Source organism: Myotis daubentonii, chromosome 10 (assembly GCF_963259705.1).
Source record: "Myotis daubentonii chromosome 10, mMyoDau2.1, whole genome shotgun sequence".
NCBI classification, from domain to species: domain Eukaryota; kingdom Metazoa; phylum Chordata; class Mammalia; order Chiroptera; family Vespertilionidae; genus Myotis; species Myotis daubentonii.
Window position 1 is genome coordinate 21,488,754 of NC_081849.1, and position 15,843 is coordinate 21,504,596.

Sequence of the window (15,843 nt, forward strand, 5' to 3'; positions counted from 1 at the left end):
TTTTTAAAAAGGTCTTAGAATCAGAAAAATAAGTCTAGGGTATCTTCACAGAAGTGGTAAGTGATGTTCTGGGAGTGGATGAATCACTGAGAGAGTATAAAATAAGAAAGGGGCTAAGAAAACTTTGATCCATGTTTAAAAACCTAGTAACAAAATAAAAGCCAGTGGCAAGAGAGGAAGAATCAGAGTTCACAGGAGCATGAGTTCAATAAATATTTATCAACATCCACTACATTCCAGATATGATGCTAGATACTAGGTATATAAGTAAATAACAGGAGCTCTACCCCTTAAGATGCATCTAGCCTAGAGGAGGGACACAAATAGATCATTTCAATATTGCTATAGGTGGGGCACTCCAGAAACACACCAGGGGGAAACCCAGCTGAACCCAAAAGTTCAAGAAATACACACTGAAGGACATAGTATCTCATATAAGGCTTTTAGATTGATTAAAGTCATACAAAGAAAGTTGGTACAGGCAAACCAGATGAATCAAGAGGAGATTCCCAGACTTCTGGAATGCTGAGCAGGAGAATGGGAGGTGGGGAAGCAAAACGAACAAACCTGGAAGAAACTAAAGTGATTTAAACTGCAAAGAGTGAGTTACTTTTTGAAGAAAGTAAGAGACCAGAAGATGAGAAAAGTGGACAAGGGGTTTTTTGTAGAAAATTTACAGGTTTGGGGGAAAAGGTTACAGAAGAGAGATTGGAGGAAGCTGCCAAACTATATGAGAATTTGGGAGGAGCGATGAATAAAGAGAACTTATATGAAGTTTGCTTAAGTTTTATGTAATTGTACTTTTGGACCACCTTAGAAGATTTCTGTTAACAGTAAAAACGTTCATTATTTTCCAAAGATTTTTGAGCCTGTCTGGTTTTTTTGGATGTAATACCATGTTGAGACTGGCCCAAGATGACCCAGTTATAAGTGAGCATGAAAACCTGGGAAAGGAATATTTGCAAGCATTAATGGTTGTAGAAAGGTCAAACATGATGAAAAGCAAGAAGCCATCAGATTGAGCATTTACATGGTCAGCAATGCCCTTCACAGGAACTTTCAATACAAATGTAGATAGAAAACAATTGCAGATGGTTCACAAGTGAATGGTATAAACATGGCCTATATTGTTCATTCATTCAACGAATATTTACTGAGTGCCTATGAACTATGAACTGGGAACTATCCTAGGCCCTGGGGAATCAACAGTGATCAAGACACAGATCTCCTAAAAAAAAAAAAATCTTTAAAATAATTATTAAAAAATCACTAAGTATATACCCATATAGTGTATAATTGATTGTGGACTAGTTATCAGGGGATACAGTCAATACGGCACTCCCATGAGTTTGAATCTGTCACCGGTGCTTAGTAGTAGCCATGAAGGCAGGTAACAGAAGCCATCAGTAACAGAAACAAAGAGGAGCTTGCAGATAGAAAAGCAATATATAGAGTATCCCCCAAAAAAGTGTGTACACACACTTTGAACAATTATAAAGGCAGTGTTTATTAAAGTACATTTCATTTTCAAAATTGAGCTATCAGCCTGGGCGGCATAGCTCAGTGGATGAGTGTCAACCCATGAACCATAAGATCACGGTTCGATTCTGATCAGGGCACATGCCCGGGTTGTGGGCTCGATCCCCAGTAGGGGGTGTGCAGGAGGCAGCCTATCAGTGATTCCCATCATTAATGTTTCTATCTCCCTCTACCTCTCCCTTCCTCCCTCTGAAATCAATAAAAACATATTAAAATTTTTTGAGCTATTGGCTGTTAAAGTGTGTATACTTTTTTGGTGGATACCCTGTATATTAGATGATGAGGTACTGGGAAAAGAAGCTTAAAAGCAAAAACATATTGTGGACTAATGATAAGCCTTAATAATAAGATAATTGATATTAATGTTCCTGTCTTCCTTCTTTCCTTCCTTCAACATGCTCTTAGCACCTGTTATATGCCAGGTATACTGCAAGGCACTGATGAGACAATGAGAAGACATGATTCTTGCTTGTAAACTCAGAATATGTTCATGTACCCATAGCCTAATGTTTATTAAAAAAAAAAAAAAAGTGCTCTGAATTTCACTACCTAAACTATGCATTGTTCTATGAGACATTAACCACAAAAAAGCAAAATTATATCAAAAAGTTCAACAAATCCTTCTGTAATTAGTCAAAGGTGCTGCAAAAAAAAAAAAAATGGCAACATACTGAAGACCCATAAAATGTTTTAACTTAATAAACTGTGTATATCTTGGCTTTATCACAGATGTTACATCTGACTTTTCATTAAACATTTGGATTAATGCCAACAAAAAGGCAACGAACATTAAATGGCAAAGCAAGATAACCAGAAACTAAGTTCTAAAAAGTATTTCAGCAGCAAAGTGACAATTTTAGTGATCACTACAACTGTAATACATATTTATTGAGCTCTTATTTAAGCCAGGCATTGTGCTAAGTATATCATACACAATATATACTTAAACTTTTATAAATTCCCACAACAAACATACCTATAAGGTAGTTTCTAATATCATTTTACAGACAAGAAATGTAAAGCTTAGAAAAAATAATTCACTTGCCCAAACTACACAGACAGTAAGTAAAGGAGTCCGATACTTAAAACACCACGCTTTAGCCACAGTAGGATTCTGTATCCCCAAAAGAATGGAATAGTGCCAGGTACATGAAGGACACTCAATAGTGTCTGCTGTTGAAGGAATTGAGATATAAAGTAGCTATTGCAGAGTAAGCCTAAATGTGGAAAGTACATGTAGAAAAGCAGAAGCAATATTTTAAGGATTCACTAAATTGCCAACTCAAACTGTGCATTGTGGATGTCTGGAAAATAGCAACTGACAGAATGGCCTAATATGTTGTTACAGGAAATGTAATGGCTTTTTCTCAGTGAAAACTTCAGGCTGTCCATGAATCTGCAAAGCCAAAGATGGAAACAGCATCAGGCAGTTCAGGAAAGGAGCTGCAGGTGCTGATCAGCAAACTTTTTCTCACATTTTCTCAGCACGGAAAGGATTGTTGGTGATGCATTGATATTAAAGTTAAGCCCACAGGTTACCTTTAATTCTATCACCTTTAAAATGGAAGAAAGACATGTACTAGAAAGATTATTACAAGGCTATCCAGAGTCCTTCTGTAAAAGAGTCCCACTGAAAGGTTCCTTTGCCCGGCCAGTTGCTACTGGCTGAGCTCAACCTATGAACCAGGAGGACACGGTTAGATTCCCTGTCAGGTACATGCCAGGGCTGTGGGTTCAGTCCTCAGTAGGGGACGTGCAGGAGGGAGCCAATCAATGATTCTCTCTCTTCACTGATGTTTCAATCTCTCCCTCTCCCTTCCTCTCTGAAATCAATAATATATATATTTTTAAAGGACTCCTTTTATTGGGCCCAGGGCCATGTTTTACTCCACTGACTCTACCACCATGATCAATGACAGAACCAACGAAGAGCACCTGTTCCAAGAGCAGCCAATCAATGAAAAACAGCCTATGGCTAGCAGTCGATAAAGAGGCCTGGCATAGGAGCTTTGCCCAACCTAACTGAACCAATCATACTTTCTCTTACAGGAGTCTGAACTCAAGCTCTATGGGGAGGGAAAGTAGCTGAAAGACACAGAGAAGATATGCAGCAGAAGTAATGAGGCAGTAATAACCATATTGAGAAGGCATAGAATATGGTAATTGTTTTTTAAAAAGTAAAAGCAGAGTCTGAAAAGGGCCAACAGCAGCAGAGAAGCAATACTACTACTGCTGCTAAAAGGGCGACATCCAATCACTAGAACTGCATTTTCCCCCCGGTCTATGAAATCTACATGGTGAAGCCAGTTTGAACTAATACTCCTAGATTCCTAGAAGGCCTGGCCACTTCTATCTCCCTTATTTCCCCACATAAAACCTTCCAATAAATCCCTCCTTACAAGCTACAGACCAAGTAACTCTGTTATTTGCAACCAAAAAAAAACCCAAAAAACAAACAAAACAAAAAAACACATCCACAACATAGCCCAGAATTTGTATGCATGAATGCATATGCAGCCACACACCTGCAATCAGAAGACTTGGCAAATTGTCTGGTGGCTGGTGATCCAAGCCACTGTGGGTTTTACTAGTACTTCCATCTTGTAGCATCTGTGGTTTGAAGATACTGTGCTACTTAGATCTAGTTAACTGGTTGGAACTCAATAAACATCTAATGATCAAAAGGCATGAAAATGACATAAACACTCTCCTACAGCTTATATAAAACAACCCTAACAAATTATCTCTCAAAAATCCAAAGAAACTACATAAAAATCCTTTCCCTAAGTTTATTTTTTCCATATCATTCAGTCACTTGAGCACACAATATTCCTAGTGCTTCCCTGTTTTTTCTTAGAAAAGTATTTCTAGTTTTTTGTTCCCACCCAAAATAAAAGCTACCAGTCACAACTAGCAGGTACTTTGGGGTTCAGATCTACCAAACCACCCAAAACAGCCTCAGGTTTAAAAAAAAAACACAAATTTTGTACAGCTTAGAAAGTTTGACTACAGTCACAGTTCCACTTCTCAGAACTAATTTACTTTTAGGATAATCCCACAGATAGAAGGGATTAAAAACCTGGGTTGTAATATGAGTTATATGCACTTAAGGTTCATTTTGATGTAATTTCTCCTCTGAATATCATCATTACATACTTTTGTAGTGAAAGTGTTACCAGATTATGTAGAGCAGGGCACCCAAATACATTGCAAGTTATTATTGCTCAAGTATTCCAAATGGGGACTTTTTGTTTATTTTGGTCTGGCCATTTTTTCAACCACACCATTCTATTGCTTAAACATTACAATATTCCGTGTGCCAGAAATATGCTCCAAACACCAGACACAAGTAGTTGAATATCAGAATTATTAAGAAGCCACACACTTGATCTGAAGTTCAGGATATGAAGGTTCATCCAAACCTAGAAACAAGGTTCTCCAGTGTTGCAAATTATACCAGTCCCTAACACTAAAATTTCTAAAAATCATCATCTTATTGTTAAAAAGGCAAGATCAACCCTGGCTGGGTGGTTCAGTTGGTTGGAGTGTTGTTCTGTGCACCAAAGGGTCGTGGGTTCCTAGTCAGGGCATGTACCTAGATTACAGGTTCGCTCCCCAGTGAGGGCTTGTATGGAAGGCAACCAATCGCGTGCTCTCTCTCTCTCTCCATTCCTCTCCCTAAAAAAACTTATCCTCAGGAGAGGATTAAAAAAAAAAAAAAAAAAAAAGCTAAATCAGTAACAGTCAGGTGTGTGGGTAAACTCTCTCAGCAGATAATTTAACAGTACTTGGGCCTCAGTTGAAATTTGGAGTACTGCCACTAATGACTACCATTGGCAAGACTGTTGAAAAGTGTCATTTCTTCTTATCTTTTCATGACACATTCGCCAAAGAAATTCCTGACTTAGCCTAAATCGTGCTCTTCTGAAGAATCCATACTTTCCATAATTGAATGCTTTCTCTCAAATAATACATATCTACTTTTGTTTTACAGAAATATTCCAGCTATGTTAATTTGTATTCCGTATCAATATTTTACACATGACCAAGAATAAAATATTTGTGTGACAGAAAACATATAATGAAAATTTTAAGACAGGTTACTCTGGGGAGTAACCATAAAAATAAAGTGTAACTTACAATGAATGTGCTTACAACTTACAATGAATGTGCTTAACCTTTTGCAAGACAAACACTTATGGGTAAGAATAATAAACTAGTAATATCTGATTAGAAAAGAACTGATAGAAAATTATATAGTTATTTTCATTGTTTCAATTAAATAAAAGCAGGAGTTAAAATATGATGTGTAGCAATAAAGTTTTCTCTAAAACTTTCTAAACTTGCCCTAACCGGTTTGGCTCAGTGGATAGAGCCTTGGCCTGCGGACTGAAAGGTCCCAGGTTCGATTCCGGTCAAGGGCATGTACCTTGGTTGCAGGTACATCCCCTGTGGGGGGTGTGCAGGAGGCAGCTGATCGATGTTTCTCTCTCATTGATGTTTCTAACTCTCTATCCCTCTCCCTTCCTCTCTGTAAAAAAAAAATCAATAAAATATATTTAAAAAAAAAACAACTTTCTAAACTTAAGAGGTAATAAAAAAATTCCCACATTTTGATCACTTATAGTAATCCTAACATTTATTGTAACATGCCACGCACTGTTCTAAGTATTTTAAATGTGTTTTTCATTTTATCCTCACCACAACTTAAGAGGTTAAGAAGTACTGGGACCCCTATTTTATAGGTGAGGTAATTAGGGCACAAAATGGTTAAGTAACTTGCACAATGTGTGCACAATGTCACACAAAAAATAATTTGTGGATCCAGAAATTTCACCAACTAATCTGGCTCCAAAGCATTACACTAAACTGCCAATCAGGTAATGTCGTGAATGTGCTTTGCAAATGGTAAAATGTGCAAATGTTAGGTGTACTGATCAAGGGCACATGCATTGTAGTCAGACTTAGTGTCAAGTCTCAATTCTGTAATATACTACCAATGTGAACTTGAATAAGTCACTGAACTTCTATAAGTTTCAATTTTCTGTTCTATAAAATGAGAAAATGAAGTAACCATTCTTCAGAGGCTGCTGGTGAATTCGGGGCACTATGCATGTAAAGGATTAGCAGAGTGCTTGGTATACAATAAGCACTCCGTGAGCATTCATTATTATTAGCTAAGAATTCTCTTTATTATCATAAACTCTCATTTTAGTACTGGTGATATTTTCTAAAATAAGTGAAATCTATCAATATTGAGATAGTAAAAATTTATGAACTTAAGACCCAAAGTGTCAAAGTATATGACAGTGATGGTGAACCTATGACACGTGTGTCAGAGGTGACACGCAAACTCATATTTTTGGTTGGTTTTTCTTTGTTAAATAGCATTTAAATATATAAAATAAATTATCAAAAATATAAATCTTTGTTTTACTATGGTTGCAAATATCAAAAAATTTCTATATGTGACACGGCACCAGAGTTAAGATAGGGTTTTTCAAAATGCTGACATGCCGAGCTCAAAAGGTTCGTCATCACTGGTATATGACAGCATGGTTTTAAGATGGAAAAGGCTACTGCTTACTTTAATATCATTATCAAACATTTATTTAAATAGCCTCGTATACATCAAATATGCTACGCACTAAACAAAATTATCAAGGCATAGACTCTGATTTCAAGAATACACAATCAATCAAATTAATCCTGTTGAGTGGGCACCAACAGCAAAACCTCCAACTTTGGGCATTTTCCCAACCAGATGCACCTGTGTTCCCCTCTGTTTGTGGTGCACTAGTGGTGAATATATGCAGAGGAAGAAGTCTAAAATTAAATAATAAACCTGACAAATAGAATGTAGAACATTAAGATTCAGGAGGAAATGAGCTGACTTCACACCTCTTACCTTCTCAGAACATATTTTAGCTATCTTGGTTCTAAGATCTCTTGTTAACCAGAAGAGAAAATAGGAAAGATAAGAGGTGGAATCTCAAAACATGAGTCAAAGGAAAAGTCTACAGAAACATATTATAAGAGAGGAGAAATAAATCTGGAAAGTTAAAAAGGCAAAATAATTGTGAGTTTAAGTGAAACATGTTTTATTCTGCATTCTATCATGTGCCTGATAACTTAGAAACCAAACAACTAATAATAGTTCTTAGACTGCTGATCCCTACTCCTCTTCAATCCTGAGGTTTCCATTAGCTCTTAAAGTAAGAGAAGAGGAAAAGAATAACAGAGTACTGGAGGATTTTGTCTAACAGCACAGCCAACAGCACGCTACACATATCCTAGAGCAGTGGCTCTCAACCTTCTGGCCCTTTAAATACAGTTCCTCATGTTGTGACCCAACCATAAAATTCTTTTCATTGCTACCTCATAACTGTAATGTTGCTACTGTTATGAATCGTAATGTAAATATCTGATATGCAGGATGGTCTTGGGTGACCCCTGTGAAAGGGTCGTTCGACTGCCAAAGGGGTCGCGACCCACAGGTTGAGAACCGCTGTCCTACAGCATGGTTTCAGATCAATTAACAGAACCATGGCTAAATCATAATTCTGGTAAACTATGGAGTCTATTAGATAAGTAACTTCTAAAACTCCTAAGGATCTGGAATACTTCCACAGGCCACTGCAATAAACCCGGAAACCTCATTTCCAAAGTTTTAGAAGTATTTCTATCTCATCTTCAGTGGTCATGCTATTTGAAGAGATCTTTTACAACTTCACAACAGTAAATGATATCCACTTATGCCTCTCTATCTCCATAACTAATTGTCATAACACCTACTGGGAAACTCCTCTTTCTATACTCACAGCCTCAAGCCATAGCAAAGGAACGAACCCTTCCCCCAGCTACTGCATCCACAGGCTCTTTAAACCAAAATGAGAACAGCCTACTGATCATAAAACAACATAACAAACATATTCCTAAAAAATGTTAAGGTACTTTTAAACAATGCAAGCAATCTGTGTCAACAGAAAACTTGACTCATATATACAAAACCAAGCTAAAAATTAAATATGGGTAATTTATATATTTTTCAAGAATATGTATATATTCTTCAAGAAGGTTTTTCTCTTGAAATAGGGAATAAAGAAGAAAAAATAAGAGACATGAACCAAGTCATTGTGTATTCAAGGTACATCTGTAATGAGTACCCGCCCAGTGTCGGCCATACCTCATCCAGCCCTCACTTGTACTATCCAAACTTAGGAAACTGAAGTGTAAGCCATATCTTTTGTTTCTACTTTTCATCACACTTAGGAGAGGACCATATCTTCAGGAAGAAAGATGAGTTAAATTCTAGAGAAAAACTCTTAATTGAGCAAATAGCAGCAAAGGTGGTTATTATCTGTAGCCAGAGATACGTCTTAATGTATTATAAGCAGTTTCTGATGGTTCTTTTACCTCCCTACACCAAGAACAAAAAGTGCTATCAATATTTGTTTATATAGCATGCATGCAAAATGGCTTCCAGCACCAATTTCCTAGGCTTCTTCTCAGGAGGCTCAACCCTAAGCCTCTGAGATGACAGAGTTCAAGAGTCAAAATAAAACCAAAAAAGAAGAATGAACACCAGAAGGGAATAGGAAGAACAAAGAGTTTTAAATCACTTCTTACTTGTTCATTCTACCTTTTTAAACTGGTCCCAGTTTAGCCACTAACTTCTATGTTTGCCATGATCTGTTAGTTTGGCTATTACGACAAATATTCCTAATCTCTCTAGGCCCTTCTAATGTAAACCAGTCCTGACAAAGTTCTATTTTTTTCTCAATGACCCACATATTTTTGACAGTCCTTGAACCCTCTGTCTTTCCTTTTAAATTCCTGCTGTGTAACCCTAGAGTTATGACAGAGAAAACATGTGGAAACAGGTGAGTGAAGTAAGAAAATTCCAGCAATTGGGCTCCCCTCTTTCTTCCATACACTATTTAAGAAGAAAAGCAGAGAAAAGACTGACATACAGATGAAAGGCTGTAGTAAAGAGCTAACCCAAGCTTTTTAAGAATTCTCTTATCTTTTCACTGATTATTATAGGTACTTAAGTCTGGAAAATATCTTTGGAATATGTCTTGTGTGTAGGAATGCATAAAAGATAACACTTTGCAAAAGTCAAACATACATGTTTAATAATGTGCAACTAATGAAGATGGTTTATAAATGAAATACCACCTACACATTTAGTTCCCTAAATATATTACACTATTAATCATTAAAGTTAGACCTATAAGTACAAGTTTTCCATATGTGGAAAAGTAAATCTGTATTTAAATTAAAGAGAAATTATAACTCTAATTTTTAAAAATAAAACTATCAAGATATAATTCAAGTGTAGCTGCTCATAGTCACTGAATAAATTTAAATTTGATAATAGAACATTTAAGTTTCAACCAATGCACCTTTGTTGAAGCACATTTAGCTGAAATAACTCCAAGTCTGGTTTATTTCCATCACATATAGTACATTTTTCCAACAAGAGCATGTACATTCAATATAGAACATTTCCAGCAACAGTTACAGTCTTTCTAGTTTCCTTTCACAGTATATTTTAGTGCAAAGCACTGGGAAGGGTAAATGTTTCTCTAGCTATAGAAGTATTTTATTACGACCTTGTGGATCTTCAACATTTTTAAATTTTATACAAAAAGTATATAGATGGACAGGGTCCCTCCTAAGTACAGGTATGAACCTATATAAAAACATGGTATATTCTCTGCTGTACCTTTTAAAATTATAATTTGACAAAAATTACTAAAAAATAAAATATTCCCTAAAAAGTACAAAAGATTGATACACAAAACCTGTCCAAAATTTCATAAAGATAGGTGTACTTCTGTTTTTCCTAAAATCTTGATTATAAAAATGAACAAGAATTCATTATTTTCCAAATTTTACAGTAGGAATCAAATATCTAAAGTGGTCATTTCAGATTTTACTTGGGAGAAGAAAATCAGGGTTTACACCCCCACCTGCCTTTTTTAGCAATATTTAAAGAAATAAACTAGTATCATAAGAAGTGGTTGTGCATGGATTGTCTGCATCCATAAAATATCGGTAAGCTATTTACTACCTTCATATTAACATTAGTAAATGTGTGGTCTTTTAAAAAAATAGAAACTGAAAAATTAAGTTGCATCTATCATTAAAGTGCTTTGTATAAAATTTAAAGAAAAATAGGGGAATGTTAAATTTTCATAAAAACTTCAGATGTTTACAAATGAAAAATGTAATGATCATGGGTGAAAATGAACTGGAACTTTCCTGTAAGTATATATTTTCGAATGAAACTTCCAAACATTTAAGTGCTGGAGAACAAGTTAGAAATAAATGAACGTAAAAATAATTACCGATAATTAGTAAGCTAAATATGTATGTGTTGGTACTAATTTGTCTTTTGGTCTTAACATCCACTCACTAGGAAACCAGGTATCTGTACAATCCAGATGACAATTTTGCCAAATAAAGTGGAACAAAACTAAAATCACTAAGATATAAAGTCTTTGTCAATTAAAAATCACCAGTGGTGATTATTTTCTTCAGGCTGTTGATCGCTTTAATCAACAAATTGTTTGAAAAACAAAATTTGCAACATTTTTGTAGACACTGGTTAGCTGATGTACTGTGAGGACAATATGTAAATATCACAGCTACTTGAAAGTGCTGGGAAAGGCAGTGCCTTTGAAACAGTGGTTAGATAATTATCCTTTTAGTGAGAAAACAGCAGTTACAGTCAAATATTTATGAAAATGTTTTTCTTTTTTTTTTCTCATAGTACCATTTGAAGACGTTTAGTGGTTCTAACACCAATTTAAAGTCTTTCCACAAATATGAACTCCAAACCTTTTCGTACATCACTTGAAGTTATCTGAGGAGAAATGGAATAAATGAACACTTTTGAGTTCACCAATCAAAGCTTGCTTTTAAAATTATACAATAGTAAATGACTTCTAAAGAATGGTTTCATCACAAGTTTTCCACAAAAATAGAAAAATGTTATAATCAAACCACAACATTTAACCTACTCAGCACTCTTTATAACCTGAATCCAAAACTAATTTAATACTAATTAAATATATTAATTGCCTTAACTCGGGGGACACAGGTACTGAAGGTAAACTTTAAATTAAAACTATAAAGAGACTTGAAAAAACAAGGATAGGGAATCTACTCCTTATTTTATATTGCCATTTTAAAAATCTACATTTGTTCCAAAACCTCCTAAGTATTATTTTTTCTTTCTTCCCAACAGGGATTTCACTTTTCTTGCAACGCACAACCACACACACAAAAAAATTTTTTTAATCCCTATTTAATAATATTAACTATATTTTTAAACTGATCACCAAAAAGGTTATTTAAGCAAAAAGGGAAAAATAAGAGGATTTGGGATCTAAGTAATCATTCTTCTTATAGATCAAACTTAAAAATGGTAACTGACACATACTCCCAAGGAGAAGGAAAAAGAAATTCCAAACTTTTATCGTTTCCCCCTTTGCCTAGAAGCACTATGTTAAATGTAAATAATAATGCTAATCATTTTAAATTCAATTTGGGGAGTTTTTTTCTGAGTGCAGCACTTTATTTAGCTGTCACAGATTAATTTTTACAATAATTACAGTGCCTCAAAGGACTTTTTTCCTATAATTATCGCCTTCACAAATTCATTCTAATATATTTAACTTTTCTACAATGCATTTATTAGTAGACTAAGTCACTGAATCAAATTAAACCTGTGCAAAGTTAAACAGAAGACTTCTATTGTAAACATAAGCCAATATAAATGTATTATTTTACAACATAGAGAGGAAAGCACTGACCCTGTGCCATCTACCTATTAACTATATTGCATTGTCCTGTGGAAGGTAAGTTCTGAAGTTAACTTTTGTTCCCAAGCCACTGGAATAAAGGTCACTGAAGAGGAAATGCAATATGTGCATCACTCTTGCAGTTCCCATTGCCATAAGATATATGGAAGCAAATGTGTTAAAATGGAACCAGCTATAAATTATGGTCAAATGATTTTTTTAGTTCGATGGGGAGAAAAAAGCAAAACTCTGTTAACTGTTCCTCACCAGACAAGAGCCTTAGATCTTGTACTTCGGCCTTTGGTTTTGTTTCCTTCAGGTGAATTGGAAGCATTTGCCTTATGAGTTTTCTTATGATGTTCAAGATAAGTCTTTTTGGCAAATGCCTTTCCACATTTATTGCATCTGTGAAGAGAAAAGTTTTTTGTGACTTTTACTTCAATACCAACGTCAGCTACTTCATACTTTTTACTAGGAGAGTTAGAAGTGCCATCATGTTTTGAATCGCTATGTTTTGCTTCATCCCTCGAAGGGCCTCTTTTTGCCACTTTATTTAGAACAAAATCAATGGGCTTTTTTATAGCTCTGATCTCCAAACTGGCTGTTATTTTCCCAAGGTAGCGGGATGACTTTTTATGAACCACAGTTATATGTCGTATCACATCGCGCTTCCGACGAGTTTCATAAGTGCAAAGAGGGCACTTGTAGAATTTAACATAAATGTTATTCCCATCTGTGTGCAACTCAATGTGTTTAGTCAAGTTCTGTTTGGAAGTAAACTGACGTTTACAAAGTTTACAGTAAAGTTGCTTAAAGTCAAAGCCAGCTGAAAGTTTTGGTTTCCTGGTTTTTTGCTGGCCACCTGCAGCAGACGGACTGGCTGATTTAGGGCTTTCAGAGTCTTGTTTAACTGTATTTTTCTGTGCTGCCGGTGTGTTCTTTTTTTCATTTGAATGATTTGTTCCCTTTAATTCATTCTGTGGAGAATGGGTAATGGAAGGGGGTGAAGATTCTACAGAATCTGCTGGTTCAACTTTAACTTTTATTTCTGAACTGTTGGCAGTATTATTAGGGCCTTTCTCTCTTTTAGAGTTTGTCCCAGAAAGAGTTATCTTGTGGGCCATTTGCATATGTCTTTTAAGCATTATTTGTGAACTATATTTCCTCTTGCAAAGGAGGCATTTGCATGCGGTTAAATTGTATTCAGCCTTTGAAGACGACTTTTGTTTTCGAGTCTTAAAAGATTTTTTAGGAGAAACAGAATCCAGGAACAAAGGTTGCCCAGGCTTTGTTGCTATATCAGGAGTAATTGAATCCCTCCTTAGTCCTCTATGAACTTCATCAAAATGCCTCCTTACATTCGCTTTTGTAGCAAATGATTTACAACATACTGGACAACTCCTACTTAATGGAACTAGAACATTCTTACTGCGTCCTTTAGAGGTTTGGTTTGGATTCTTTCGTGTCTCAATGTATTTTTTTAATTCTTCCATCTTTTTCTTATGTACTTTTCGAATGTGACGACGAACACCTCGTCTGGAATTAAATTCTTTTCTACAAAGACAACATATCAACTGGTGACCAAAATCAGAATTGTCAGAAGTTTCTAAGTCAGCCTGTGATTCCTGAGGTTGTTCATCAGACGTGGGTGCAACTTCATCTGTAACCATCTCAACAGGAGGGGGCTCTACAGTTTCCACCTCTGTAACTGTAACTGGTACTGTTTTAGAAGGTTCAGTGTCACTTTCTGGTATTTGAACTTCAGTTTGTTCAGGAGTAGTACTGCTTGACTCTGTGACTTCAGTAGGATTATCAGTACTTGAAATATACTGAAACACTGCATTTTGATTAGTTTCTATGGGTTCTAGCTTAATAATATATTCTCGCTTGTCCACATTAGGATATATGGCTTCTAGGAGATCATTTATGGCTTGGCTTTGTTTATCATTTACATCAGGAAGGTCTGTTAAGAAAAAATAACAACATTTTAATCTGGAATAATTAGCCTGCTATATATAGCCTTCTAATATTTTTTAATGTATTATGAATGGCTATCTTAAAATTTATATTTCTGGTTCATGTTCATTTTCATTACAGCAATATCTCTTTTCAGTATTTTATGAAGATAAAAACTAGTATTAAACTAAAATTTGCTTTAAGACCTCAACATAGTATGCAAATGATAAGAAATAGATGCAACAGAAGAACTACTTCCACTTTTAAGTGCCCTTAATATAAAATATATAAGCACATGGGCATCCTAAACAATAAAATATTTCATATTTTTAGGCAATCAAAGTTCTCATTACCCAAAATGGATAAAACATAATGAAGTATGTTACTATATATAAAAATAATTTTTTTAGAAAATATAACAGCATTCCTATTAAACTTATCCATAATAAATTAACTATTCTAATTGCATGGAGACATACTTATAGAAAGGAAAAAGAAAATTTGTAGGAAAATATATATAAACATGAGTAACATGATATATAGAAGTATTTGCTAAACCCAGTCCTATTATGTGCCTCCTTAACATGAAACAATTCTATTAAAACAAATGATTAAAAACTATAGATTTATTCCAAAAACAGTTAGTTTTATTTACTTGTACAATAATTACACCCTCTATAGGCAACTAAATATTACTATTGGAACAGAGTTGTCTTAACACTAGTTAGGTTTCCACATACAACTCTAAATTCTAGCTGTTACTTATTAAATATAGCATCAAATTATTGGTTTAGAAAACAAGATATGATTCAATATAGCTCTTCTCATGTACTTCCTTTATAAAATGGATGAAGTGTCTACAAGAAGAGTAACACTTTCACAACAGTATCTCTAGAATGAGTATTGCCAAGAAGAGAGCACAATAATCCTGTAAATCCATTTACCTACAGCATTTGGGCAAATGTTGTTTGTATGGAAATAATACAATTAATTAATAATATAAGAATAAACTCGTTTCACATACTCGCAACTGTAAACCTAATTTTGCCACACCCTGTATTTCCCTCTCTAAGTCATACTAAAAAATAAAAAGGATTAACTACCAGAAAATTAATATATTTTTAAATATATTTCACTGATTTTCTACAGAGAGGAAGGGAGAGGGATAGAGAGCCAGAAACATCAATGAGAGAAACATCAATCAGCTGCCTCCTGCACACTCCCCACTGGGGACATGCCCACAACCAAGGCACATGCCCTTGACTGGAATCAAACCTGGGACCCTTCAGTCCGCAGGCCGATACTCTATCCACCGAGCCAAACCAGTTAGGGATTAATTTATTTTTAATGGTACTTTAATTAAAAAGTTAGATTTGAAACTAGTGTTTATAGACTTTTCATTTATATCTCAGTGATATCTTTTTATAATCTTTTCATTTATGTCTCAATTAAAAAATAGTATGTAGCTCTAACAGCAGTATCCAAATATGAAATTTTTATTTCACTTATGTCTTCTAATGCTTTAAATCAGTCT

General features: G+C 35.0%; 1 protein-coding gene across 4 annotated transcripts in view; it reads right to left on the reverse strand.

Moving 5' to 3' along the window:
• The window catches only part of ZNF800 (zinc finger protein 800), a 55,956-nt gene that overhangs the window by 16,067 nt on the left and 24,046 nt on the right, over positions 1-15,843 (reverse strand). For 3 of the 4 annotated variants that reach the window (XM_059711706.1, XM_059711705.1, XM_059711704.1), the window contains one exon: positions 12,621-14,316. In XM_059711706.1, coding sequence (XP_059567689.1) covers positions 12,621-14,316 — 1,696 coding nt within the window. Of the gene's footprint in view, positions 1-9,656; positions 11,414-12,620; positions 14,317-15,843 lie in introns of those variants that run through there. The other variant, XM_059711707.1, reaches the window with a different exon arrangement.